General features: G+C 43.9%; 2 protein-coding genes across 5 annotated transcripts; one reads left to right on the top strand and one right to left on the bottom strand.

Moving 5' to 3' along the window:
* Positions 1 to 5504: 5504 nt before the first annotated feature.
* On the bottom strand, positions 5505 to 9575 carry POLE3 (DNA polymerase epsilon 3, accessory subunit). Of its 4 annotated transcripts, none has more exons than XM_048512207.1 (5): positions 9462 to 9575; positions 8294 to 8368; positions 7926 to 8011; positions 6709 to 6827; positions 5505 to 6372 (listed from the first exon to the last, which is right to left on the bottom strand). In XM_048512207.1, exons 2-5 carry the CDS (start codon positions 8357 to 8359, stop codon positions 6200 to 6202), a joined length of 444 nt encoding a protein of 147 aa, XP_048368164.1. In that variant the 5' UTR covers positions 8360 to 8368; positions 9462 to 9575; the 3' UTR covers positions 5505 to 6199. The 4 variants fall into 4 exon arrangements, with proteins under 4 accessions (XP_048368164.1, XP_048368165.1, XP_048368166.1 ...); XM_048512208.1 differs by lacking the exon at positions 9462 to 9575 and adding an exon at positions 9323 to 9452; XM_048512209.1 differs by lacking the exon at positions 9462 to 9575 and adding an exon at positions 9203 to 9329.
* On the top strand, positions 9447 to 26157 carry LG12H9orf43 (linkage group 12 C9orf43 homolog). Its single transcript, XM_048512206.1, has 10 exons — positions 9447 to 12699; positions 14458 to 14661; positions 16738 to 16906; positions 19075 to 19174; positions 21638 to 21771; positions 22014 to 22092; positions 23649 to 23758; positions 24176 to 24300; positions 25921 to 25981; positions 26082 to 26157. Exons 2-8 carry the CDS (start codon positions 14499 to 14501, stop codon positions 24258 to 24260), a joined length of 840 nt encoding a protein of 279 aa, XP_048368163.1. The 5' UTR covers positions 9447 to 12699; positions 14458 to 14498; the 3' UTR covers positions 24261 to 24300; positions 25921 to 25981; positions 26082 to 26157.
* The last annotated feature ends 30 nt before the right edge of the window (positions 26158 to 26187 follow it).

Here is a 26187-nt window from a genome sequence, read left to right as displayed (position 1 = left end):
GGTGCCGCAGCTGAGAAGAATCTGCCCCACAGTGGTCGGAACCCCCGTCCCTCCCCTGGACCAGCCACGCTGACCGCCGCACGAGACCGCACGTGGATGTTATGGGCGTGTCCGAACCTCTTTGGGCAGAGGAGCCGCTGGGTATGCTGCTGCCCTCCAGTGGCCAAAGGTGTGAATTACAAGAGCAACCCGCCCCCCCCAGCATTTCTCAGGTTATAGTTGCTATGATGTGGCGTGTCTCTTTGAGCAGGGGAGCCGCTGCGGAGGGCTCATTAGCAGGATCTCGGAGAGCGTTGGAACGCTCTCGGAAAGAGTCAGCACGATCTTGGAAAGCGTTACAATGCTCTCGGGAGGAGCCAACGCGATCTTGGAGAGCGCTACCACGCTCTCTGGAAGAGTCAGCGCGATCTAGGAGAGCATTACAACGCTCTCGGGAAAAGTTAGCAATATCTCGGGAGCGTTACCACACTCTCGGAGAGCCCTCCGCCGTGTCTTCCCTGCCCAAAGAGACACGCCACATTATACCAACTATAACCTGAGAAATGCCGCGTGGTGGTGGTGGTGGTGGTGGTGGTTGCGCTCGTAATTCACACCTTTGGCCACTGGAGGGCAGCAGCATCCCCAGCGGCTCCCCTGCCCAAAGAGGCTCGGACACGCCACAACCTCGACGTGGGGCCTCGTGCGAAGGTAGCGCCCTAGGCTCTCGGCTACATTGTCCCAACGGGCTGTCCAGCTCAAAGAGGCCTGGGAAGATAGTGGAATCACCCCATAACATCCACGTGGGGTCTCGTGCGAAGGCGGCGGTCAGCGTGGAGTGGTCCAAGGGAGGGACGGGGGGGTTTCCGAGCACTGTGGGGCAGTTCTTATTCAGCTGCGGCAGCCGATCAGGACGGGGGGGGGGGGGGGTCCCGGGGAGCCAGGCCAAGTGCGGAGGAGGCGTTTGAAGCCAATGACGGGAGCCCGTCCCTCCCTCCCCGTCGCCTCCGGGGTGACGAGTCCCGAGAGAGCGCGCCAATTGGGCCGCCGCCCTTCCTCCTCCTCCTCCTCCTGCCGCTTGATTGGCCGGCGGGGCTGTACAGGCGGAAGCGTCCAGGGGGCCCATGAGCGAAGCGGCGGGCGGGGAGAAGGAGGAGGGAGCTCTTCTGCAGGGTCGTCGTCGTCGGTGGGGAGACTCTGGCCGCCCTCCCTCCCTTGCTGGCCCTGATGGACGGGGAGGGGCTGTCAGTGCCAGTGTCCTAATAATCGTGGAATGAGGCCCAGTGTCCAAGTCTGACAGCATAGCAGCTTTTAACATTACACAAGTCTTTACCACAGTTTCTGTCACACAGCTTCACAAACATGTCCTTGGAGCCTTTTTGAAACTAGAACTGTTGGCTAAGAAGAGGGCATGCTTCATATCTCTGCTCAATAGGGCTGTGTTACAGTCAGCATAGTACTGTGGTCTGAATGGTTGAGTAGGGCCTAGGAGACCCAGGTTCGAATCTTCACTTGTGTTGTGGAAGCTTGCTAGATAACCTTGATCCGCTCTTCTCTCTCAGCCTAACTTACCTTGCCAGATTGTAGATATTAGAATAAAATGGAGGAGAGTAAAACAAGGTTGGAAGCTTCTTTAGGTCTCCCTTGGGGAGAGAAACAAAATATGGAAAATTATTGCAAAACCTGATTGGACAAAAACAAAAGGATTTTCAAGTCTTGCTTCATAAGTTGCAGAGTGATGGTGTACATGATAAAATATACTTGCTGTGTATGTGGAGCATTTAGTTGATCCAATCCAAAAGGCATGTGGAGCATTTAGTTGATCCAATCACACAATACACAGCTCAGGATGTGGAAACCTTACCTCTCCTAAACTGGGACCAGGTTTTGATTGGATGGCACAAGAGCTGGCAGCCTTGTCTGAGCTGATAGGTACCTAAAGAACACATGGGAATCTCTCAGTATACACCACCTTGAGCTGCATGATGGGGGATAAGTAATAAATAATTTAAAAAATAACTTTTCCTGACTTTTTAGATGCACTTCTGAGTTCTTCTCTGTGTAATCTGATAAGAACTGCTGCCCCATGTGCCAACTCCTACCCTCTGGAATTCGGAAATCTTGGTTCTTAGAGTCATGTTCAAGCCAAGCTGATGCAAAGCTACCTTATTGCAGCATCTCATTGCTCCATCCAGATCAGTATTATCTTGTCCAGCTGATGGTAGAGGAAGTTTTTAAATGTCACCTGCTTCTTGAGATTTCTGTTATGTGTAACAGGCACTCGACTCCATAGGTATTTGGGGCGAGGATGTGCAATCAAATTGGCTGCTGCTAAAACCATTATATATAATTGCACATTCTAAATTTATTCTCAACATAACACAGTTGCGAAGCGGGTTCCCACATCCATTTACTAGGACCCATTTAGTCTTTAAGAGACTAAGAGAACATGCTGCAGCAAAACATTTATGAGTCTCCAGTTTTTGCTTTGCTGCTTAAAACTAACTCAGCTAGTGATCTGGAATTAAAATCGTGGGAAGTACTAGGTAAGGTTTATAAGGTACTTGCTCGCAAAAACAAGCAAATCATGCTATATTTCAAGGCCAACATTCTAAAAAAGTCACCAATCAAAGTATGCTTACAGCCATAAATGGAAGCATTAACACAATGGAAAACAGTGGGGGTTTTTTGAAGCAAAAACTGTTTGAATGACATCTTAGGTGGAAATATTTGAAAAAAACTTGGTTGCAATTAGTTTTTTAAACACAATTTTTTATCTACAGATATACTAACTGATCAAATGAGGTTGTTAGCTTTTAGGACACCAAATTCTGTGAAAAGGGTTATTTGTGAACTATACATTCTGGAAGGCTAAGGGAAAAAAATGCAATGCAAGGACGTTCTGGTTCCCTCCACAAACACTTATAAGCTTTCTGAAGTTCTTGAGTCGACACTGATAGTTTCTGAAGATATTTGAATAGAAAGCGGCATTTTGGGACTGCAGAAAAAGCCATGCCTTGTAAAGAGAGTACTTGTTTTCTAACTAACACTGCAAGTTATGTTGCAAGTACAGTTTCCTCAACTACTTCATACAGCTACAGAAACAAAATTAAAGCATCAGGGAAGAATGAGTGAATGCAGTAGGCAGGTGGATAAACAAGATTATGATGCTCTATTTCCCCAACATGGCACCCATCAACATCTTTCCTGGGGCCTGCCAAATGTTTTTAGAATATGAGTGGGGCCAGGTGAAGCTTTTGCATAGCAGTGCTTCTGATTGATCACTGGCGATCTGATTGGCTATGATCATTTTTTGAAATGTGCTTTGGCAGCACTTGCTACCATAAGGATCTTCACAGCATTACTGAAGGCAAGCTGCGTGAAAGCAAGACTTTTAATATATTCATGTAAAAAGGCATCCTATCAAGCAGTTTCTGCCTAAAATACTGAAGAGTTACCATTAGAATTATGCATGATCTCCCTCCCTGACATTTATGGGTGGCCCCCATCTCCTGGAAAGCCATTCTGGAATTGTGCCTACCACCCTAAGTCGAAATTCCAAAGGTGTCCATGAGCTGAAAAAGGTTGAGGACCCACATTCTAGTTAGTAAAAAGACTAATCTACATTATTTCATATTTGCATAGCTGCACTGTAACCAGCATGGAGACAAAATCATCTTTCAATAAAGGTGGCAGTACATGAATAAATGTATAAAATGGATAACACATTTCATAACTGAAAAGGAGGCCCAACTCTTCAGACTTGGATGAGTCTAAAATAAAATTAGACAACTTTTTAACCATTATTAAACGTCTCTTACTTTGACTTTCTTGGATCACCAGGATAGGCTTTTTTTAGAACTTTTAGCATTTTCTATATTATACTTGCACACTTTATGTCATTAACATTTAAATTGTATAACGTATTGTTTACCCTTGGAACTCCATGAGACTGAGTTCACCCTCTTCCACAAAGAACTCTTGATATCTTTGTGGTGCATAAGCTTAGCAATCAAATCTTATGAGCGAGATCTCTGCTTTTGGGGAAAGAACCTACTTTGTGTGCATATTCAAAGGCAGGAGCCACCCCATCTTCAGTTAACAATGTAGGGGTGAGCCCGCGAACCCAGCAGAACCGTAGAAGGAGCGCCTGGCATGCCGGTGCCGGCTACGGCCTTCTGGGTGCACACGCTCCCCCAACCCCCGCTCCCCCATGAGTCACGGGTCATGAACTACCTGACTCGCGGTCACCAGCTGTCCCACACAATGGGACAAAAGGGGCTCTTGCCCTCAGGTGAGGATTAGGCCCGGACGCGGATGCTTCCTCCCGCACGTAGCCACCCGATGAGATCATACATCACATGATGATCTCCCGTTCTCCCGCCTGCCCGACCCCTTTACACGCCCCCAGTGAAACCCTAATAAAAGGTGTGAGGGGTGAGCACACGGCAGAGTTGCCAGGATCACGGGATCCCACGCTTCCTGCTGCTGGCGCTCTCCACCAGATGAAATCTCCGCGTCTCGTCTCTTCCTTGGGGCCTCGTGGGCAAGACTACAAGCAATCTGTGAAAAGGTTCATCCCATCCACTGTCTAAAATATCCCAAATCTATCATTACAACCCCACCCACATCTTTTGTTCCACTTCTAATTATTCTCTCCAGTGTTGTAAAACATGCATTTCTCCAGCTGGAGTACTGAACTACTCAATTATTTCAGTAAGGTTTAGAAATAATCAATCGGTATCTTTATGGGCTAAAATGTTTCCACAACACCTTTCGCAGATTCACCACTCTTCTTTGTTACAGGGTAAGCTGAAGCCCACTTCCTCAAGCCCTCAGAAAAGCAGAGGCTCGTGTCCCCCCTGCATGGTTGCGCTCTTTCCCAACTATACTGTGATAGACCAGGACATGGACCCCACCCCCCCCCACCCCCGAGCGGCATTGGGGCAGCATTTTGGCTTGCAGTGGCAGAGAAAGTCACACTTGCTGGCATGAAAACCTTCCACCTGCAGAAACATTTGGGTGGATCCAAGGCTCGGTCTACATTACAGATGTTCATTTTTTTGTTCGTAGACCTATTTTGGCCTTTGAACTTCATAACACAGCTTGTTAAGCAAGATTTGGTTTCAACATACTAACACCTTGTGTGGAAAGTGCTTTGCCAATGCCTCGTGCACCTACATTTTGTAAGAACACTCCTAATTTATCACAGTGAAGGTGGCAAAGAAAATTAGCATACATCCTTTAAGTGATGGCAGTGTGTAGGCTTTACCAACAATCCATAACCAAGGGAAGAGTATATATGCTGTGTATGCCAGCACTATAGCAGCTGAGAAATACTCTGATCCCAGTGGACATGGAGAAATTAGGTCAGACTCATCAATCTTTTGCTATGGTCACTGCAATGAGAACATATTAACTCCTTTACCTAAAAGGCACAACACCTACTTTCTATTAGCTGCTTTACTGAAGAAAGCCTATTCTGCTGTAGACAACCTGACTCATAAACTTGAGACTTAAGAGAAATATTGCCTTAGTTTGGTGGTCCTTTTAATGACATTGTTTTAGAAGAAAAGCTTCAGTTTATCAAACCACACTTTGGATAGTTTATGGTAGAAATCAGTAGCATTGAATCTGAATCAAGAAGAGGCATCAGGAGATTGAGAGATGTGGGCAAAGATAGCCACAATAGGAACACACTGGACGTGAAGGGCAAGAGAAGACCCAAACAGCATCCTCAGACAAAAAAAAAAAGGCACAGCTGAAGCACATGTGAAGTGGAGTGAAACAGGCCAAGAGTCTGAGTAAAATGCAGCCTGTGCATTTAATACCCCACCTCTGAACCCAACTGGCCTCAGAGATGCACCAGCACTGACTTCAGACATCATTAACAAAGCCGACTAATGTTTGTTTCTCCTGTTTTGAAGGGAATATCTTTGTGCTTCATCCCCAAATCCTAGTCTTTTACATTAACAAGCCATCCATACAATGGAAGGAGCAGCCTTTTTTTTTAACATCACTAGCACTTTGTTCCAAAATAGGTTTTGCCCCAAGCTGATGTAGTCTGAGACTTTTGTTGGAGCTCCCCAAATATGACAAAAGGCCTTACAGACCAGCAGGACAGTATACTGCAGGACAGCACTGCAGTATACTGCAGTGAGGCAGCGTCACTGCCTTCCACACACAAAGGATGCCTGGCCTTGGCAGTGTATTACGGAGCTGCTCAGTTATCCACTTCCTCCTCTTCATTTTGTTCCTCCTCTTCCATCCGTTCGTCCTCATCTTCGTTCTCATCCTCCCGGTTCTTATCTGGATTCTCAGAATCTTCCTTCTTATCTTTGTCTTTCTTTTTAAGCTCCACAGTTCCTTTCTTGCCTTTCTGATCACGCCTGTAAGCTACAAGAAGAACAGTGGGGTTTTATACCCTGCTTTTCTCTACTGTAAGGAGTCTCAAAGCAGCTTATAATCACCTTTCCTTCCTCCACTCCCACAATCAGCACCTTGAGAGGCAGATGGGGCTGAGCGAGTTCTGAGAAAATTGTCACTAGCCCAAGGTCACTCAGCAAATCACATGGAGAAGAATCAAACTTAGTTTTCCAGAGTCAACCCTTTTAACCACTACTCCACCCTCGCTGGAACAGTGAACGTACCAAAGTTGGCTCTAACCCATGTTAAGGAGAATCCATTTGCAGGAAATAGAGTAGAAAGACAATGGGATAAGTTCCATGCTACCTTCCAAAGATTCCTTCAGAGGGGCAACAAATCGCTGGAACTCCATTTCCTCCATGGCTGAAAGGACATCTGTGGCATTCAGAGTTTTCCTCTTCCCCTTCATTGCAAAGTTATTGGCACTAAATAAGGAATATGTAATAAGATAAGAGAAAAGCACAAAACTCATCATTGACAGTGTGAAGGAAGTAGATATTCCTTTAAATTTACTTAGAGAGCACTTATCTTGTAAATTGGGTAGTGCTAGGTCCTTTACACAGACCCTTTGGCCCTTATTAAAGCTGTAAACTGTGTTTGTGGTTACATAACGGAATTGGCTTTTAAGAGGCTTCATCCTAAACCAGATAGATAGGTCTTCATTGCCCAGAATGCGCAGGTGGGAGGGGAAGTCATCTCCCTCACTGATTTTATTCAACCTCCATTGGTTTTTACTGATCATTGGTAATTACTGATCAAATGATCTAGACGAGCAAATTCTATAAGACCCCTGACACTATTCTAAAGACATTAATTCATTCATTCACATTCATTCATCTGCCTTGGGCTGAATAGCCTTGTATTGTATGGTATTGCTTTTTATACTTGGAATTGTCTAGAGCTGAGAGAGAGCCGACTATTATTTCTTTTTTCTTTCTTTTTAATACAATTTTAAAATCTCAGCTGTTTGAGAGTATCTGGATAAAGAACTCTGATTTTGGTACGTTACTGGAAAGGCACCCGGCTTAGGGTAACCCGTTTTTCAGACAGGCACAATATATTTTTTGTAGAAATCTCGACATAAGAATAGTGCTTAACAGTTCTTGTAAACACAATCTAAATTGTTAAATATTGTTAAAGGTAAAAGGTGTATGCTTTTATTAGAGAAGTCTGAGCTTTGCTAATATTCTGCAGATTGAAGTGACAAGACCAAGTTTATATAATTATAGCATCAGTCGTATTACACATAATCCTTGCGCACAATGGATCTACCACGGTTAGTATTCTGACTCATAGCAGCTCATCAGGATCTCAGGTCCTTTTCATAACTTACTAACTGATCCTTTAAACCAGAAATGCCAGAGATTGAATGAAAGACTTTCCGCATGAAAAGCAGAAGCTCTACCACAGAGCACACTGGCAAATAAAATTCTCAAAAGACAGCTTAAATAGTAATGTAGTTGCACTTTAGGTAAACTAGTCATACATCCACACTTCTGCACCTTGAGAGAAGGAACACTCACCATGATGTGGCATACAGCACAAACACACTGGCAGCTCGGGAGATGGCACTCCGGGCTTCTTTGGAAATGTTCACTCCATCGGGAAGCTGGGAGTGGGAGGAGATCAAAGAGATGTTTGTCTGCAAATTACAGCTTGGAGCCAAGAGATACCAAGGCATAATTTAATTGTTTGGAAGTCCTGTGTGGAAGAATCCCTTGTTTCAGCTGCCAGACCAGCTCACAAGTGAACTGTTACTTCATGCTGCACTTCTAAAATTACTCCCTACCAAATACACTCGCTTGGTTACTGTGGGGAACAGGATTCTGAACTAAATGAGCCATTGGTCTGATCCAGTCAGGTTTTCAGTTTTCGAACACCCCTTACTCACCGCTTCCTTGATGATGCGAGTTATGACAGCATTGGGCAAGTTCAGGTCTTCAGGTCGTTCAGCCATTGTGGACAACTGGAGACAAATAACAGTAAGAAGGTATTGGGAACAGATGAAAATATAAAGGACTATGCTTCTAGGGCAGCCATTTAGAGAAGCAAGCGTGATGCAGTGCTCAGAGTCTCAGATTATGACACCTGGGTTCAAGCCCACACTTAATCAGAAAGCTCAGCTCATAACCTGAAGATAGCTACTTTCTCATCCTAACCAAATTCAGTAGCTTTCTGTGAATATAAAATGGAATAAGGGACAGCCATATGCATAATCCTGGACTCAATGGAGGAAGGACATGATAAAATGTAATAGACAACCCCTACATCAGTATATGAACTCCAAATCAGCCACTGTCTTCTGTGCTGCGAAATCTCTCACAGCATTTGAGGTGTGTGATTTTTAACCTTACCAAGAGACTTTGAGGGAGGAATCCCTAGATTCCTTAAGAGAGGGTTAGATCATGGTTCAAACCCTTCCACCTCTAGTCAGAGGATCTCCGGCACTAGAAAAGCCCTGCCTAGGAACCCATGTAGACAATAATGTCCCAAATGGACTAAGTTTGATTGTATAAGGCAAGTTAACTTTTCATGTATTAGGCACATTCATAAGAAGCTCAAAGCAACAGGGCCACTCATCCTAGCCTACTTCAAAGGACTGTTGGGAGGGCAAAATGCAAGAAAAGAAATCCCCTGAGTTCTTGGGATAAAAGTGGGCTCCAGAATGAGAGGGGAAGTTGTCCAGAAACGCCGGCCCACTCATAGGAGGGCCAATGCTGTAGGAAGGGGAGATACGAACCCATTCTCTTCCAACACACTCAGTCTATGCCATCCAAAGTAGTCTGAAAAGCTGTCTTACTGAGTAAAAATCATCCTCTGAACATGCACACAGTGCAAAACAATTAGATCCCCCGGTAGCTGTTGGAGAGGGAGTAGCGGGATCCCACACCCGGAGACACCTCCAAACCCCCCGGCTCACCGTCCGCCACCGCTCGAAAGGCGCGCGACGGAAGGCGACTTGCTGCTCCCAGCCACACTTCACTAAGCCCCGCCCCCTTCCCGCGTCCCAGCGAGCTCCGCGTCAGGCTTCACAGGCAGACGGCTTTCTCAAGCAGTACCTAAGAGCGAGAAGACCTGAACGGGCACTACGCGCATCTCTTGCAGATGAGTACTTCCGGTGTAAAACAGAAACTCGTTATCTCTTGCAAACGCCAAGCGTTTTACCATAGAGAAATAGAGGGCTAGAGCGGCATTTTTCTATTTGCCAGAAACGGAGGCTTTTGCGTCACTGTAGCCTTTCTGTTTTTCTATTTGAAGGGAAAGGTTTGGCGGAAGCTGGCCGAGAGCGTTCAGCGTTGCCCGGCAACGGAAGGGAAAGCTGGTCTAGGCCAAGGCGCGCCAGTCTTTAGCGACCGCTGGGGCTGGTGGGAAGAAGGAAAGAAAGGCGGGAAAGAGGGCAGAAGGACCCACGTGCGAGAGTTCTGCGTGAGGACCGCAGATTTTTTCCCCTAAGCGTCGAAAAATTTCCTGAGTATACCATACTTTTTCCTGTGTTTTAGCGCTGGAACATTTTCTTAATTCTCATTAAGCAAATTAGTTTGGCCCTGGTTCAAAATGTAAAGTTGCCAGTCTCCAGGTGGGGCATGGAGATTTCCTGATATCAGTTCCTCTGGAGAAAATGGCTGCTTTGGAGGCTGTACTGGTATTATCCCTGCTAAGCTCCCTCCCTCCCCTATTCCTTCCCTCCCCAGGCTTCATCTCCAAATCTTGCAATTTCTCAACATGGACTTGGCAACCCTGTTAAAAAGAGACAGGGTCTCAAAGTCCTTCCTTCCACCCACCCACCAGCAGCTTCACAACAGATTGTGTTATGAGTGCGTATTCTACGGTGAAGCTTACAGGATTACTTTGGACCTGTCATGGTTGATTCTCTCACTCCTAGCCTACTTCATGGGATTGTGAGAGTAGAATGGAGGATGGAAGACCCGCGTACGCCAGTCTGAGGTTGGGCTGGCTAAAAATCTTGTAGCTGGTTCACACTATTTGGCTGGGAATGGTGTGTAGTGAATACAGTACTTGGAAACCCAGGTTTGAATTCCTGTTCACCCGTTAAGCTCATGAACTGATGTTGGGGTTCTCATTTGTCCTGGCCTGAGAGAACCAGTGTGAGGTTGGAAGTGAAATACATGATATATGGAAGTGGCCATGGGGAGGGTTTAGAAACAGCTTTTGATGCAGAATGCTGCAGTCTAATTAGTTTTGGGGTAGCAAGAGGATATCCTTGTGTTACACTTGTGTTGGAACAACTGTATTGGTGGCTGTGGTCTTACAAACATTCAAAGGGATGGCTATGGCCCTACAAACACCCAAACAGCTACTGTGTTTCAGTGACCACTTTCTCTCATTTACACTTTTCCAGAGATTGGTAGGTGTGCCATCTTCAATGCCAAATTGTATGGAGACTTGATTGAACTGCCAGAAAGTAGGACCTTTGGACCTGAGGATTTCCAGCTGTCATTGCTAGAGAGAATGGCTCTATAACCTATCCCTGTTGCCCACAGTCTTGGGGTGTTTCTGGATGCCTCCCTTTCTGTGGAGGCCCAGATAACCCATACTGCACGCACAGCGTTTTCCATCTTCACCAATCTCGGTGGCTGGCTCCATATCTCTCCCAATCCGATCTAGCTGTTGTGATCCATGCAACGGTCACCTCCAGGCTAGATTACTGTAATTCGTTCTACGCTGGCCTGCCCTTGACTCTGATCTGGAAACTGAATCTGGTGCAAAATGTGGCCACAAGGTTTCCTAATGGGGCATCGATGAGGGAGCACATCACCCCCATCCTCCACAAACTGGATTGGCTACCGGTAGAGTTCCGGATCATGTTTAAGATATTGGTTTTGACCTTTAAGGCGATGAACAGCTTGGGACCTGCATACCTCCAAAACTGCATTACCCCATATTTCCCGCAGATAAACCTGAGGTCAGCAGATGCAAACCTTCTGGTGGTCCCTGACCCCTTTACTGTCAGATTGGCCTCAACCAGGGCCAGGGCTTTTTTGGCCCTGGTCCCTACCTGGTGGAATGCTCTGCCACCTAACATCAGGGCTCTGTGAGATTTGGTGCAATTCTGCAGTTCCTGTAAGGCAGAGTTGTTCCGCCAAGCTTTTGGTTGAGGCCCAAAATTGTAATTATTTTCAATTACAGTTACTTTTGCTGTCAGCCCTAAACCCTTAATCCCCTATCTGTTTCTCAATAACACCTGTTGCCGGTCTTAACTGTTACCTCTGATTTTTAAGTTGATTTTAATTTAAATGTATTTTATCTAGCCTGGATTAGATTTTAATTATTATAGCTGTTTTAATTGTTTTATTAAATCTTCCCTCAAGGCAGCATATAAATTGAAATAAATAAATAATAAAGTCACTGCTCCTAGAACACCCTGCTTCAAGAGATTAGACTCACGCTGTCCCTGCTGTAACTCTGCTGAAAGTTGATTCATTTTGTTTGGCTTTCAACTAATAAGATGAGTCTGCATTATTGTTTTTTGTTTGTCCTGATGATTTAACCCCTAGAATCATAGAGTTGGAAGAGACCACAAGGGCTATCAAGTCCAACCCCCTACAATGCAGGAACACACAATCAAAGCACTCCTGATATATGCTCATCCAGCCTCTGTTTAAAAACCCTCCAATGAAGGTGACTCCACTGTCTGAGGCAGTGAATTCCACTGTCAAATAGCCCTGACAGTCAGAAAGTTCTTCCTAATGTTAGGTTGAATCTCTTTTCCTTCATCTTGAATCCATTACTTCGCTGTTTGATTTTATGTATTGGTATGTGGTTTTATTTTAAGATCTTTATGTATTGGTATGTGGTTTTATTTTAAGATCTTAAGATGGGAACATTTATATGTGCTGAAAATCTCATGTATTTTTACTGTTATATGGCCTGTTTTGTTCACTGTGCTGGAACCGCAGTATGAAGCAAAATAAATGTGCCACAGATAGTCAGTGGTTCTTCTTACCTATCACTGTCCACAAAGATTGATCTATTTACTAGGACTCAATGACAAAGATGAGACAGTAATACTGTGTGTGGGCTCCTATGATTAGAATGCTCCTCCACAAAGAAAGCAAACACCCTATATGTCAGGCTCTATCTTAGAATTCTCCCTGACATGATTGCTTTTTATGTGCAGGAATTATTATTTGTTTTTATGGCAGAACATTACATTATGTGCTTCTTCTTCTTGCAGTCTAAAGTGGTGCAACGCAAACTGCCGCCTTAGCAGTTTGTGAAAACTAGGCCTGAGAATAATGTTTTGCTTCCACTGAGTCCCTGTTCAAGATTTACCAGGTATAGTGAGCAGTTTTTAATGCGTTTGAGGCTCTTTTTGCATTTTTATCTTATTCCTTCTTGAGAGCGCAGATCTGTTAAAAATAACAGAATTTAGTGTATCTATAAACTTTAGTTGTTATTATCTTTCTACAGTTCCCACCTTAGTCACTTTCTTCTTAGAGAGTCCAATGATCTCTTTACATTGAAATGTACCCTTGTTTTTATATATTGATATATGTTAACTTTAGTACTTCTTTCACTCTGTATAGAGAGAACGGGAGAGAGAGTTTGTTACTTTTTAAAAATATTTTGCAATTCTTCTTACACTGTTTATAATTGTGGTACTTATTGTATTTAATGCTTCAATTCATGTGCTTTCCCAAGTAAGAGAAGTTGCTACTTTTGTTCTATGTACAATGCCATTTATATGCTTTTTAAACAAAATAATAAACCAATAGACAAAATTAATATCCACTAAATTTTAAGTTAATCTACAGCTGTTTATGCATGGCTGTGAAATTGTAGCCTAAAGATACAAATATTCAGGCCCAGATTTGGATCTCTAAAGAAGTGGAGCTGCTTGGTTGTAAGACAGCTACTGCAAATGTCTCTTGACAGGTCCTTACTTCTTCTTCCTAGTGTTGTCTCACTAATGCAGGGTCTGCTGCTCAGATTTTTAAATTCCACTTCCCTCGATTGAGCGTGTTGTCTGGTTGCAGGCATGTAACTTTCAGATCCGCATTGATGGTATTTTGCCATCGTTGCTTTGGTTGTCCGAGTGACCGCCGGCTAATAACCTCAATGTGAGAGGTAATGCTGGTGACAGTGTCTGGGACTGCTCGTCAGACAGTCCTTACTCTTTGCATATTTATTTATTTAAAAGATTTGTAAACTTCACCTCATAGCCGATGGCAACTGAGGGTGCTTGTAATAAAAACAATGTAATAACAGCAAAACCAGCATTAGAAAAGGGAAATGGAAATTTAAATTCCCTGGGAGGCAGGCAATGGCAAGCCACCTCTGAACATCTCTTGCCTTGAAAACCCTGTGGTGTTACCATAAGTTGACCATGACTTGATGGCACTTTCCACCACTACCAAGAGGCCAGTGCAGCCCTTTAAAAAGATACAAGTACAGGAACTAAAAATCCAAGGAGACCAGCACTGCTATAAGTACAACTATAAAATCTGCACTTTCACAAAACTAGCATGAAGCAAAACGCAATTGTATTAATCAAATCAGAAGCAAAATAACCAGCAGTTCAGTCCTAAGCAGAGTCACGCGCTTCCTAAGTACGTAGAGGGGTGCAATTCTGCTACAGGTGGCACTGTCAGCCCTTTAAAAAAACCCATACAACCAAAAATCTGGGTAGGAAAAAGGGTCTTTATCTGGTGCTTGAATCTAGAAAGGACAAGCGTCAGATAAAGCTGGTACGGGGAGGAAGTTCTAGACATGAGATGCTGTCACTGAGAAAAACTCTGTTCCTAGTTTAAAATGGGGCATACAGATTATACAGCCCTCTAAGAGGGCATTCTTCATTGATCTAAAACGTCTTGATGGCATAACAGAGGAGATGATGTGTTAAGGGATCTGTTAAGGAATCAAAGTGTTAAGACCTTTAGAGACCAACATCAACATTCTGAACTATGACCAGAAGACATCAAACAGCTGACACAGTTCTAAGGTAAGTTATTGGCCAATAATCCATTCCTTTTGTGAAGCTTGTTTATTTCTGGTTCACGTTTATTTCTGGTTCACGTTTTTCCTTGTACACAGCATTTTCAGACTCCTCCTTAACCCAAGAAACAGTTGCAGAAATGATGACTGTGGACATCAGCCACTGGGATGAAACCATTTGCAATATGACTGCTTGCCAACACCCGCCATGCTGGGAGGCAATACGGAGGATTGAAAAGGGGCAACCGCGGATTCTTGTCAAAGACCTTAACTCGCTTGAGAGGCATTGTCCAGAAAGGGAAGGTAAGCAGGTGTTCAGCTGAAAAAGAATCAGCTGTCTGCTTGATGAATGTTTCTTCTGGTAGCAAATCGATGCTAGGCCAAATTGATCAAGTTTGAACTCCACAACATACAAAACTACGCAGTGGTGTAGTGGTTAAGAGCAGGTGTACTTTAATCTGGAGGAATGGGTTTGATTCCCCGCTCTGCCGCCTGAGCTGAGGAGGCTTCTCTGGGGAATTCAGATTAACCTGTGCACTCCCAACACATGCCAGCTGGGTGACCTTGGGCTACTCACAGTCCTTCTGAGCTCTCTCAGCCCCACCTACCTCACAGGGTGTTTGTTGTGAGGGAGGAAGGGAAAGGAATGTGTAAGCCCCTTTGAGTCTCCTTCAGGAGAGAAGGGGGGATATAAATCCAACTCTTCTTCTTCTTATATCAAACTGGACTGTTTTTGTCCACGTAGCTCAGTAGTGTCACTGGCAGGTCTCTATAGTCTCAGGCAAGGAAAAATAATCTTTCTTAACACTTGCAAGCTGAGGCCTATACACTGGAAATGCCTGGGGTATTCTGCCCAAAGATCAGGTATTCTACCACTGAGCTTCTCTGCTGCCTCAGTTACGAGCCTGCTCAGCAATAGCTATAGTGGATGTATTGGGGTGGGGTGGGGTGGGTGCTAATAAGCAAGGAGGTCTCCATATTTCCACAACTGTTGTAGTCTGGCACATTTGTACTTTTGATTTCAGAATGATTGATTCCCTTGCCTGGGCCAGCCCAGAGCGCACACAGCCTAGTGCAGGGGTCCCCAAACTACGGCCCGGGGGCCAAATGTGGCCCCCTGAAGGCATTTATCCGGCCCGCCAGGCATGGCGGTGATGGCTCCATTCATGTGCAGTGGGGGCTCGAGGGAGAGGAGGAACCGGCCCCAATGGCTGTTGATTGCAGTTACATGATGGCACCCCCAAATCTCCATGAATTTTCTGACCCAGAGTTGGAAACCTTACATGTGGCAATGCCTGCTCCGCCCTTCCCTCTCGGCTACTCCATGTGTTGCTCTCAGGCTTTCTGTTCCGCCTCACTCCCATTGGCATCAGCCAGGCTGGCGAATCGCTCGCTGGCTGCTAGGGAGGAAAGAACCCAGGAAGATACCTGATCCTGGGTTAGATGGAATGCTTTATTGGGAAAGTTCTGCTGTTTTTTACAGGGGGAGGTATTCCACAGCCTCCCCAACAATATTTGGAGCCCACCCTGTACTCGACATACTTTGGTCACTGTTCTAAAAATAGACCATGACAGAAAGGCTGAAAGGTGAAATCAAACATTTCACAATCATTTGTGCATAGGAATTTTTTTTAGTCCGGCCCTCCAACAGTCTGAGGGACAGTGAACTGGCCCCCTGTTTAAAAAGTTTGGGGACCCCTGGCCTAGTGGATCAGAGCAGGTCTTGAGGGAACTTGTCAGGTGAAGTAGAGCCATGGTAGACTATGTATCAGATTTTAGAACCTTTAGGTTATGGGTAGAGACTGGTGGGGTCCAGGTCCCATTTGGTTTTACTAAGCCCTGAACCTATCTGTAGTGTTTCAATAAATTTGAGTAGTCATATTTTAGAGGGAAAAATCAATGAAGAGTCTTGTGGGACCCTGAAAACTCTCAGATGCTCAGTAATGTAAGCTTTCAAGGCTGAGCACCCATTGCATCTGATTCATGAGATGAAACAGGCTCTTGTTCACAAAAGTTGCCACCATCACAATATTCATCTTTAAGGTGCTACAAGACACTGATTTGATTGTGGTGTAACAGACTGCTATAACTCCGTGGAATGGTGTAGTGTAAAACATACAGACATGTTTTACAATCTGATTTTCTTGCGTGACATAAGAGCAAAATGTTTTTTAAGTCTCTTGGTTGCATGTTTAATTTCCTTGTTTGGCGTCCAAAGGAATTGAAAGCAGACTGGAGAGGTATAGTTTTAAAAAATATTCTCTAAAAGATGCTGTTGTTTAAAAATAAAGACAAAGAGTACATGCAAGACGAAAAGCTTTCCCTGCCTGCAGGTCGTGTGCCATTATTTATACTTTTACAGTGGTTTTTCTGTTTCAGATGAACTGCCAACACTGAAAATTTTCGACCTCCCACTCAATTATTCTTATAGAGGAAGGATCAAGCATCCTGGAAATTCCAGCCCCAGCATCAACGTCAAAGATAGTGGAAAATATTGTACAAGTCCAAGGACGGTTGAGGCATTCGTCCCTCCACTCTCTGTATTCAGGTTAATAAATTGAGATCTGTCTTTTCCTCATGCCTATGTGCTTCTAGAACAAAGGTCTGCAACCTGCAGCTCTCCAGATGTTAATGGACTACAATTCCCATCAGCCAATTGGCCATGCTGGCAGGGGCTGATGGGAATTGTAGTCCATGAACATCTGGAGAGCCGCAGGTTGCAGACCCCTGTTCTAGAAGTTGGAACTTTGGATTTGTAATATTTGACAGATGCTGAGTTACATAGTTATGGTTTCCAATTGCCTGAAGAAGAAAAATGTCCTGTCCATTCAGGGGCGGTTTAATGGGATGTTATTTAGGAGGGGCTGTTGCTTAAGTCCTTCATGCCAGGGAACGCTTCAGCTGCCAATTTTTACACATTAATCCTCCATTAAAGAGAAATGACATTTTCCCCCAGACTTTTTGGCAACTCTGTGCAAAGTTGCCCCTTATACTTCCCAGTAAATTAAGTTTAGGTTGCAGGGCCAACCCAGGACATTTTGCTCCTGTGTAATATAATTGCTTAAAATCAATCAATAAATAAATAACAGGTTGATACCTGCTAGCCTGTTTTTATTTCTGATTTGTTTATTTTTTAATGTAAAATGCAGCTTCAGCTCCAATATTACCAGCTGCATTGAGGGGAATAAAAAAAACCCCTTGTCTCTGTAATGGAGGCATAATGGGATGTTATTTACCAGGTGATTTTATTTATTTACCTTCATGCCAAGAAAAAATCTTCAGCTCCTCATTTCTACAGACTTTTTCTCTAGGACATTCAGCCGCCATACGCACCTGCCTGTCCATCTGGAACAGAAAAAGAATATTATTGAGGATTTTTAGCTTTGTTCCTCTTGTTTTATAATTCATCCACTTTTTAAAAATAATAATTTCCTGTTCATTCCTATATGCGTCATCTACGGAACTTAGGTACAGGGAACCTTATTGGTTCCTGTTCCAACAAACTATATCTATTGGAAACTTTACAGTGCAATTCTAAGCATATGTAGCCAGAAATAAGTTCTGTTGACCTTCTTAGCAAGTTCACAACCTTGACTACTTTTTTAACTGGACAGATTGCTTATTCTCTTCCTTTTTCAATGATTGTCATTGTACAGTTTGAAAATTATGGCTGTACTGAAGTTCAGAAATTAATGAACGATTTCTTTAGTTGCAGTAGAAGAAGAAGAGAGTTGGATTTATATCCCCGCTTTCTCTCCTGTAAGGAGACTCAAAGGGGCTTACAAACTCCTTTCCCTTCCCCCCTCACAAGAAACACCCTGAGAGAGCTCCAAAGAGCTGTGACTAGCCCAAGGTCACCCATCTGGCATTGCATTGGAATGCTACAAGCTAATCTAGTTCCCCAGATAAGCCTCCAAGGCTCAAGTGGCAGAGTGGGGAATCAAACCCGGTTCTCCAGATTAGAGCACCTACTCTTAACCACTACACCACACTTGTGTATGCAAAAACCCATACTTTTTGTCATCAAGTCACAGCTGACTTATGGTGATGCTGCAGAGTTTTCAGGGCAGGATGTCCAGAGGCAGTTTGCCACTGCCTGTGTCCACATCATGCCCTTGGTACTCCTTGGGAGCTCTCCCATCCAGATAGTTGCCAGGGGTGATTCTGAAAGTGTGTGACTGACCCAAGGTCACCCAGCAAGTTTCCATGGCAGAGTGGAGGTTCGAACCTGAGTTTCCCAGATCCTAGTCCAACACTTTAACCACTAAATTACTCATATGCAGTAACTAATTGAAGAGATAAGGGAAGTACATGTAAAACAAAAGCAAACTCTGAGGGGTCTGTTGCAGGGGGGATAGAAACTTTGCTCAATGCGATTTTCATCCCAACAAACTTGGATAGTGGGAAAGGAGTGGCCGAGTCGTTCAGAAGTGTCTTAATCAGGAAGCAAGCCTAACAATAGAAATCCATCAGAAACTTTGTGTAAGCCCTGTTGAGATGAACTGGAGCCACATAAGAGCGAAGCACTGCTTTTGTCCAGCCCTTGTATATTTCAGTCCAGCTTGTATGAGTGAATGTGCTGGTGGATTTCAGCCTGTGCTAATTAGTGTGTGTGGGCAAAAAATAGTAGTGAGTATTTGTTAGACAGAAGTTCTGTCCATTGTGCATGGTCTGCATAAGCTTTTCAGCATTTTCTTTTTGTTTTCCATATTTCAGTCCTGAAAGAAATCTCTTCCCCGGGCTGAATTCTAGGGTGGAGTCTCATCCCCCCCACTACACACCAATAAGTTTAACCTCTTTAAAACAAGTCGAAAAAGTAAGTTCAACAATTAGCTGGGGTTGGGTGTTTGGGGTATAGTTGTTGAGTTTCTTGACATTTTCAACAATGCTTTTTTTAGCTACAAAGAAATCATTTAACTTTATTTACGGCCGCTCAAAACTGCTGCAATTTTGTTTTATGCAGCCATTCTGGTTTATATCTTGCTTTCTGTCTCAATGAGAATGAACATGACATCAAAACAACAATGAAAATTTGCCTGCTGACTGATTTATCAGTCGGCTACATTTAAACAAGTTTGCATATTTCCTTAACATAAGTGTAGGCACCCTTCAAGATAATGTGAGTTGCCATTATCAAAAAGAAAGGTAATCATTAGTGGGGGATTTTTTTCATACCCTGTTAGTTCTGTATCAGAATGTAAATAGCCTCAAAACATGTCCTGGACTGCCATCCCCACTGATTCAAATTTACTTTAATAAGCCAAAATTGATTCCCTGTCTGATTACTATGAATGAGTTTATTGCTGTGGTTCCATGTCAGAATCAGGGACTTTGACAACAGAACGTTGATTTTTTTTTTTACAAATTAGGCAGCTTTCCATCAATCAACTATACATAATCTTTGGTGGCTGTTTGTGGCCCCTTGGCCAGCGTAGAGTAGTGATTCAGAGTGGTGGACTCTAATCTGGAGAACTGGGTTTGATTTCCCACTCCTCCACATGAGTGGTGGACTCTTATCTGGTGAACTGAATTTGTTTCCCTGCTCTACACATGAAGCCTGCTGGGTGACCTTGGGATAGCCACAGCTCTTTCAGAACTCTCTCAATCCCACCTGCCTCAGAAGGTGTCTGTTGTGGAGATAGGAAGGGAAAGAGTTTGTAAGCTGCTTTGAGACTCCTTAAAGGAGAGAAAAGTGGAGTGTAAATCCAAACTCTTCTTCCACTACGCTTCTTGATTGAGTGAGCAGCAAAAGAAATAAGAAAGATTTTTTAATGGCTGTGAATGTTTAGTCCATAGGAATTAAGTGTTACAAGATAACCATTAGGAGCCCCATCAGGGCTTGGAGAAGATGTCATTCCTCCTGCTGAAGGGCAGAGATGTGCACATAGACACTATGTTTCAAAGTCCAGGCAACTGTAAATTGGCTGTGAATGAAACAATTCTTGGGAATTAAGGACTTGGTGCTGTCTCTTAACCTCAGACTTCAAAAAGGGTCTTGACTAGAGCAGTGATGGCGAACCTTTTTGAGACCGAGTGCCCAAACTGCAACCCAAAACCCACTTATTTATCGCAAAGTGCCAACATGGCAATTTAACCTGAATACCGAGGTTTTAGTATAGAAAAAACTGCTGGCTCCAAGGCGCGCGTTACTCGGGAGTAAGCTTGGTGGTAGTCGGTGGTTTTGCTTTGAAGCAACCAAGCTTACTCCCAGGTAAAGGATCACGCTTTAGTGAAAATCAGTGGGGTTTAACAGAGCTTAACAGGATTTACCTACACTGCTTCCTCAAAACTAGGTCTTAGGTTTGATGCTAATAATCTCCCTTAAATAATTACACTATTATCACATGATGAACTCTGTGCATGCGTGCCCACAGAGAGGGCTCTGAGTGCCATCTCTGGCACCTGTGCCATGGGTTCGCCACCACTGGACTAGAGCCTCTGAGAGATAGAGGGGTCAAGGCACTGGGCATCCTTTCTCTACTGCTGTGACACTATCCCTTTGATTTGTAGATTGCTATTCTCAGGAAACTTTTTTTTGCTCCTCCGCTGGCATGGATACCTTCTTCTCCATCTTACAACCATGAGAGCAGGATGCAGGTCCTGTGTCCATCCTAGTTAGTGACACTAGATTGGGAAACTATATTTACTCCATCCTATCCAGAAATGGAGTTCCTATAATAAATTAAACATATACCGGTACGTTTAAATAGATAACAGGCTCTGAGTAATTTTGTTCCTGGCACTCACAGAGGCTAGCTAGGCTTTGCTGCACACAATAGCATTTGAGCACTCTGGCGAATTACCAGATGATGTATGTGTTTATTTTTTGTGCGCGCGCGCGCACACACACACACACACACACGGTGTGCAGGGGTTGTATGGACTTCTGGTGTGGTGTAGTAGCTATGTTGTGCTGTAGGAGAGTCTCTTTGCTTGTCTATTTATAAATAAGCAAACATAGAGATGCCACATATTTGATTTTATCTGAAGGAAACTTAAGAACATAAGATCTTACAATACTTTCTCACAATACTAAAACCAGGGAGCGTACATTAAAAATGCTGGGGGGAAGAATTAGGACTAATAAAAGTATTTAATCAGTGTTTGAGGTGCTCATGTAGCCGCTTTCTAAACTACTGAGCAGGCGTTACATCCTTCAGGCTCCATAACTTGTATTTTGTTTCCTTGAAAAATTTGAACTGTGATCTTTTTGAGCTCTTGCAGAGCAACTGGCTGTAATTTTCCTTATTACTATCTCTCCCCTACCCCCATGTGCTAGATACAAGTGACAGATCTCGGTGATCTTGCTGCACTCAAACTGGGTTTCCAGCCTGCCTATGGGAACTTGATTGTGAAGTGGATCCCAGATATGCGGCATAAATTGTTGCTCAGTGAGAGACCAACTAAAAGAATGTAAGTACTGTGGTACATACGGTGAGCATTGAATATAGCTCTCTCTCTAACTGGGGAGGTCTCATTCAGGTGTAAGCTTGAGAGCAAAGGATTCCCTTCATTGCCAACAAACCAAGCACAGTGCAGTTTGAAATACAGAGAGCCTCATCCTGTTAACACTTGCAGGAATATCTCTTAAGTGACCACTGTAATCCTCATTGAAGATCCATAAGAAGCCAACAGTATGGGTTCTCTTTGTTTAGACAGACTCCTACACAGAAAATGTGCGTGAAAGAACTTGCTTTGGAAGGCATCCTGTCTTTTAAGAACAGCAAAGAGACTGTAAGTTTCCCTGTCTAGGTTCTTCTACTTCCTCCTTTTAATGTCTCATAACCATGCAAAAGGAGACAGAAGTCACATCACAGGGACCTCTGGAATAGTCTCCCATTTCTTGGTCAGAGAAAAGCTGAAGCAGTCAAGGTGATTCTCTTATACATGAGGGGCAATCTCCCTTCTTTCTCTTTAACTTATTTCCTGTCCAAAATAGAGGATTAACTCAGAGGCTCTTGTGACATCTCAGACTCTCATTTCCCGCTTGGTGAACTGCCAGGAGGGAGTGGAATGCAATGCTCACATAAGAGAGCTGCGCAACACTGCCTCCTGTGGAGCCATTCCCATCAGGAAATGGGAGATCACCCCAAAAGTGCAGAGCAATCTGGGGTAATCTCTCATCCTCATTGTTGGAACAGATGGGTGAAGAGTCTCCTATTAGTGGTGAGCCCTCTACTAGACCAGGGGTCTGCAACCTGTGGCTCTCCAGATGTTTATGGACTACAATTCCCACCAGCCAATTGGCCATGCTGGCAGGGACTGATGGGATTTATAGTCCATGAACATCTGGAGAGCCACAGGTTGCAGACCCCTGTACTGGACTGTGGACCTTTGCAAGTGCTCCACCATGCTGACCTGTTAATCAGCCCTGATTGTGACCCGCTGCCTCATGCCGTCCCACTTCTTCTTCCCTATTCCTTCCTTTCTTCTCTTTTCTCATGTTCTTTCTCTCTCTCTCTCTTTTGCTCCTGTTGCTCCTTATTTACTTACCTGGACGAACACAACACTTTGAATTTACAGAGATCAGTAGCTATTAATAGAAGCACAATTCAATGTCAGGATAATCCTGTCTTCCAGAAAATTTTCTAGAACTAAGGTATAATATCAGGGCTGATTAACGTGTCCGCATGGTATAATATATTTGCTTTTCTGGATTTCATGTGGTTTTTATTCTTGCATATTGTTTCATTTTGGTATGGTTGTCATCGATGGTCATGGAACAAAGCTGTCTATTTGTTAAATCTCTGCTGTTGTGAAATTTCACCATAATGGCTGTAGTGACTACAAGTTTTCTATTGCTTGCTTTCTGTCTGCTACAGTTAGTAAAACATGGAGCATGTCTTTTGATGTTCCTTTATTAGGAATTATGGCTTGTGGCCAGCATGGAAAAGGAATAGAAGCGAAATGAAAATGTTTGAGTCTGACTGCTGTTAGAGTGCAGGTGTGGGGCCAGTGGCCAGCCGTCTCCCCAAACAGAAAAAGGAGCACAAGTGTTCGGTTTCAAAGCTAAAAAGCATATGATTAGGGAGAATGTTCAGCAAATGTGATTCTATGGCAGGTACTACATGGCAAAGTTGTGCAATACAGCTTTAAGAGAGCAGAATATAGCCTGCCTGCTGAGGGAAACCCTTGAGTACCTTATATCATAGTGAGCCTCTTTCCCATCCTCCACCCCCCCCCCCCAAAGAGGTGACATTGGCAGCCATGAGGCAGGGTGTGGTGTTTAAGATGAAACTGCATGTTTGGATTTCTCATTTGTGCATTTATGCATTTTCTCCTTTTGTTAGTGTTACCCTAATCTACAGAAAAGAAAAAAGCCAAATAAAGTCCCTACAGGAGGCCAGCCGTACCTGTTGCATCTAAGAAGGCACCCAAAGATTCCTGCCAATAAATCAAGGTCAGTCGCAAGCTGTAGTACCCCAAAGTGATAATTTGGTTAAGGGAAGACCCGGAAGACAAATTCTGCCCCTGAAAGAACCTGGATGGCATCCTGACCCACTAAATTCAATGTGACAAAGAAGCATGGGAAAGTTTTTGGGACAGGAAGTGCCACCGTTGTCCTCTGAGGCTTTGCCAGGTTACTTCCAACCCTGGTGAAAATGCAAATACCTTAATTGTGGACATTTGCATCCTTTGGAAAATGAAAATGATCCCAGTTCCATGCTCAGGAATTGGGTATTTTTAGCCCAGAGCAACAATTGTTGTGTTGGTTTGTTCTGAAGTAATCCTACAGGCAGAGAAAGAAAGGCTGTGGAAAGGCCTGCTGGGAAGAGGAAAATTCTCCCACAGTACCTGTCGCCTTCTCCTGTCGCAGAGCTGCAAAGGAAGATTGCCATCCATCTGGAGAACAAGAAAAAAGGGTCACCAGGCAGCAGAGAAAAGGAAGAATCCCCAATTAATGTGCAGAAAACACCCACTTTGTGCAGATTTGAGCCTCAGGTTAGTAAGAACTTGTGGGGGGTGGGGTGGGGTATGTGTTATCTTAGTCTCATGGTTGAAGGTCTCATGTTCAGAAATGCTCATAGTTTTGCAATATTAAAACTTCTCTGTACGGTTGGGATCAAACTGACAGGAGGCAAACACTTTTGACTCTTTTTAAAATTTGCTGCTGGGTTTTAAGTCCCCCCCCCCTCTCTTGTTCTTTTCTGTTTGTTTTTGAAAGAAAGGGGGAAAAGTTTGCTGGGATTAGCTGCCATGTACACTTGTTGGTGTGCTGTATTCTTGCTCCAGACCTAGTTTTCAGAGGATGCTTGCTTTGCATTTTATGGAACATCTGGATTGGACCAGACTTCTCTTCCCCTCTCTGCTGTCTTTCGTTAGCTGTTGACATCCTGTGTGCATGCACAGAAGCCCTTCTAACCGGTGTTTTTGGGTTGGCATGGCTCTCCATGGCCCCCTGAAGAAATGGATCTTGTTTGAATGTATCAGGATTTCCTCTTCTCTCCCATCCTTTCCCAAGGAAAGGGGGAGCTGTACCTAGTAGATATTGGGATTTCCTACAAGGGCAAGCAGTTTTCTTTAAAAATGTGTTTGATGTTACAGAGTGCTATAGGAAATCTGTGAGTATAATCCACATGTTTCCAGGATGCAAGTTTATCGGGCGGTATATAAATTGAAAAAATAAATAAATAAAATAAATAAGTTTATCACCACATTAGAAGAAGAGTTGGATTTATATCCTCCCTTTCCCATAGGAGACTCAAAGGGGCTTACAAACTCCTTTCCCTTCCCCCCTCACAACAAACACCCTGTGAGGTAGGTGGGGCTGAGAGAGCTCCGAAGAGCTGTGACTAGCCCAAGGCCACCCAGTGTTAGAGTGTACAGGTTAGTCTGAATTCCCCAGCCTCCACAGCTCCAAAGCCTCCACAGCTCAGGCGGTAGAGCAGGGAATCAAACCCGGTTCCTCCAGATTAGAGTACACCTGCTCTTAACCACTTCACCACTGCTCCTCCTTAGTCTTAGTCCTTAACTCAGTTTCTGCTCTGTCACTGTAGCCTGGCTGATTCTTTGGTTTGATTTTCTTGGTGCTTTCCACATTGTGAAGTGTGGATTGCTTCCTTGAGTACCAAGGTGTCATACTTTTTTAAATTTATGTTGTGTGAAGTATTGTCAAGAAACTATTTGGGTGCATGTGTATTGATATCGAATCCCCTAAGATAATAAGTGGTGATATGATAATCAGATTAATGGATTTAAAAGACTTAATCTGTCTTGGGAATGGCCTAATAAAGAACTATAGTTGGGTTGCTTGATAAGAAAATCAGGAACTAAGTATTTTTCTAGTACTACTTGCGTAGCTTTGAAAACTGGTAAGGTGAGAATAGGCAGGGCACAACAAAAATATATAGATTGATATATATTAGGTAACAAGTTTTATTTCTGTCCTTTATCCATTGTGTGAGAATGCATCAAGCTTTCTGTAGCCCAGATTCCTTGTGGTTGTCTGTGGCACAAGTTCTGTTGTGCTTGTCTGGCAAGAAACCTTTTAGAGACACTATTTGACTCTAAATACCTTTCTCTTCCTCGATCTAACTCCACCCTATCACTTTTTTTCTTTAGATTCCTATGCAAGAAAGAGACCTAAGAAGACTTCAAAGCCATCTGCAGGTTGTTTTAGAAGGTCTGGATATCGTAATTCTGGCTTTGTGTATTGCCTGACCTGGTGGCATCCATATTGTTGTCTAGAAAAAGCTGACTTGCTTGTTCTGACCTTGCTTTAGGCTCTGGGATTCCCAAGCACCTTGTGTCATCCCTAGCACAGCAGATGAATGGTACTGCTTTGAATTTCCGGACTTCACCGGCCTGTGGCCAAAGGAATGAAGGAGA

Source organism: Sphaerodactylus townsendi, linkage group LG12 (genome assembly GCF_021028975.2).
Source record: "Sphaerodactylus townsendi isolate TG3544 linkage group LG12, MPM_Stown_v2.3, whole genome shotgun sequence".
NCBI classification, from domain to species: domain Eukaryota; kingdom Metazoa; phylum Chordata; class Lepidosauria; order Squamata; family Sphaerodactylidae; genus Sphaerodactylus; species Sphaerodactylus townsendi.
Note: the sequence above shows the minus strand (reverse complement) of the source record. Positions and strands in the feature narration are given on the sequence as shown.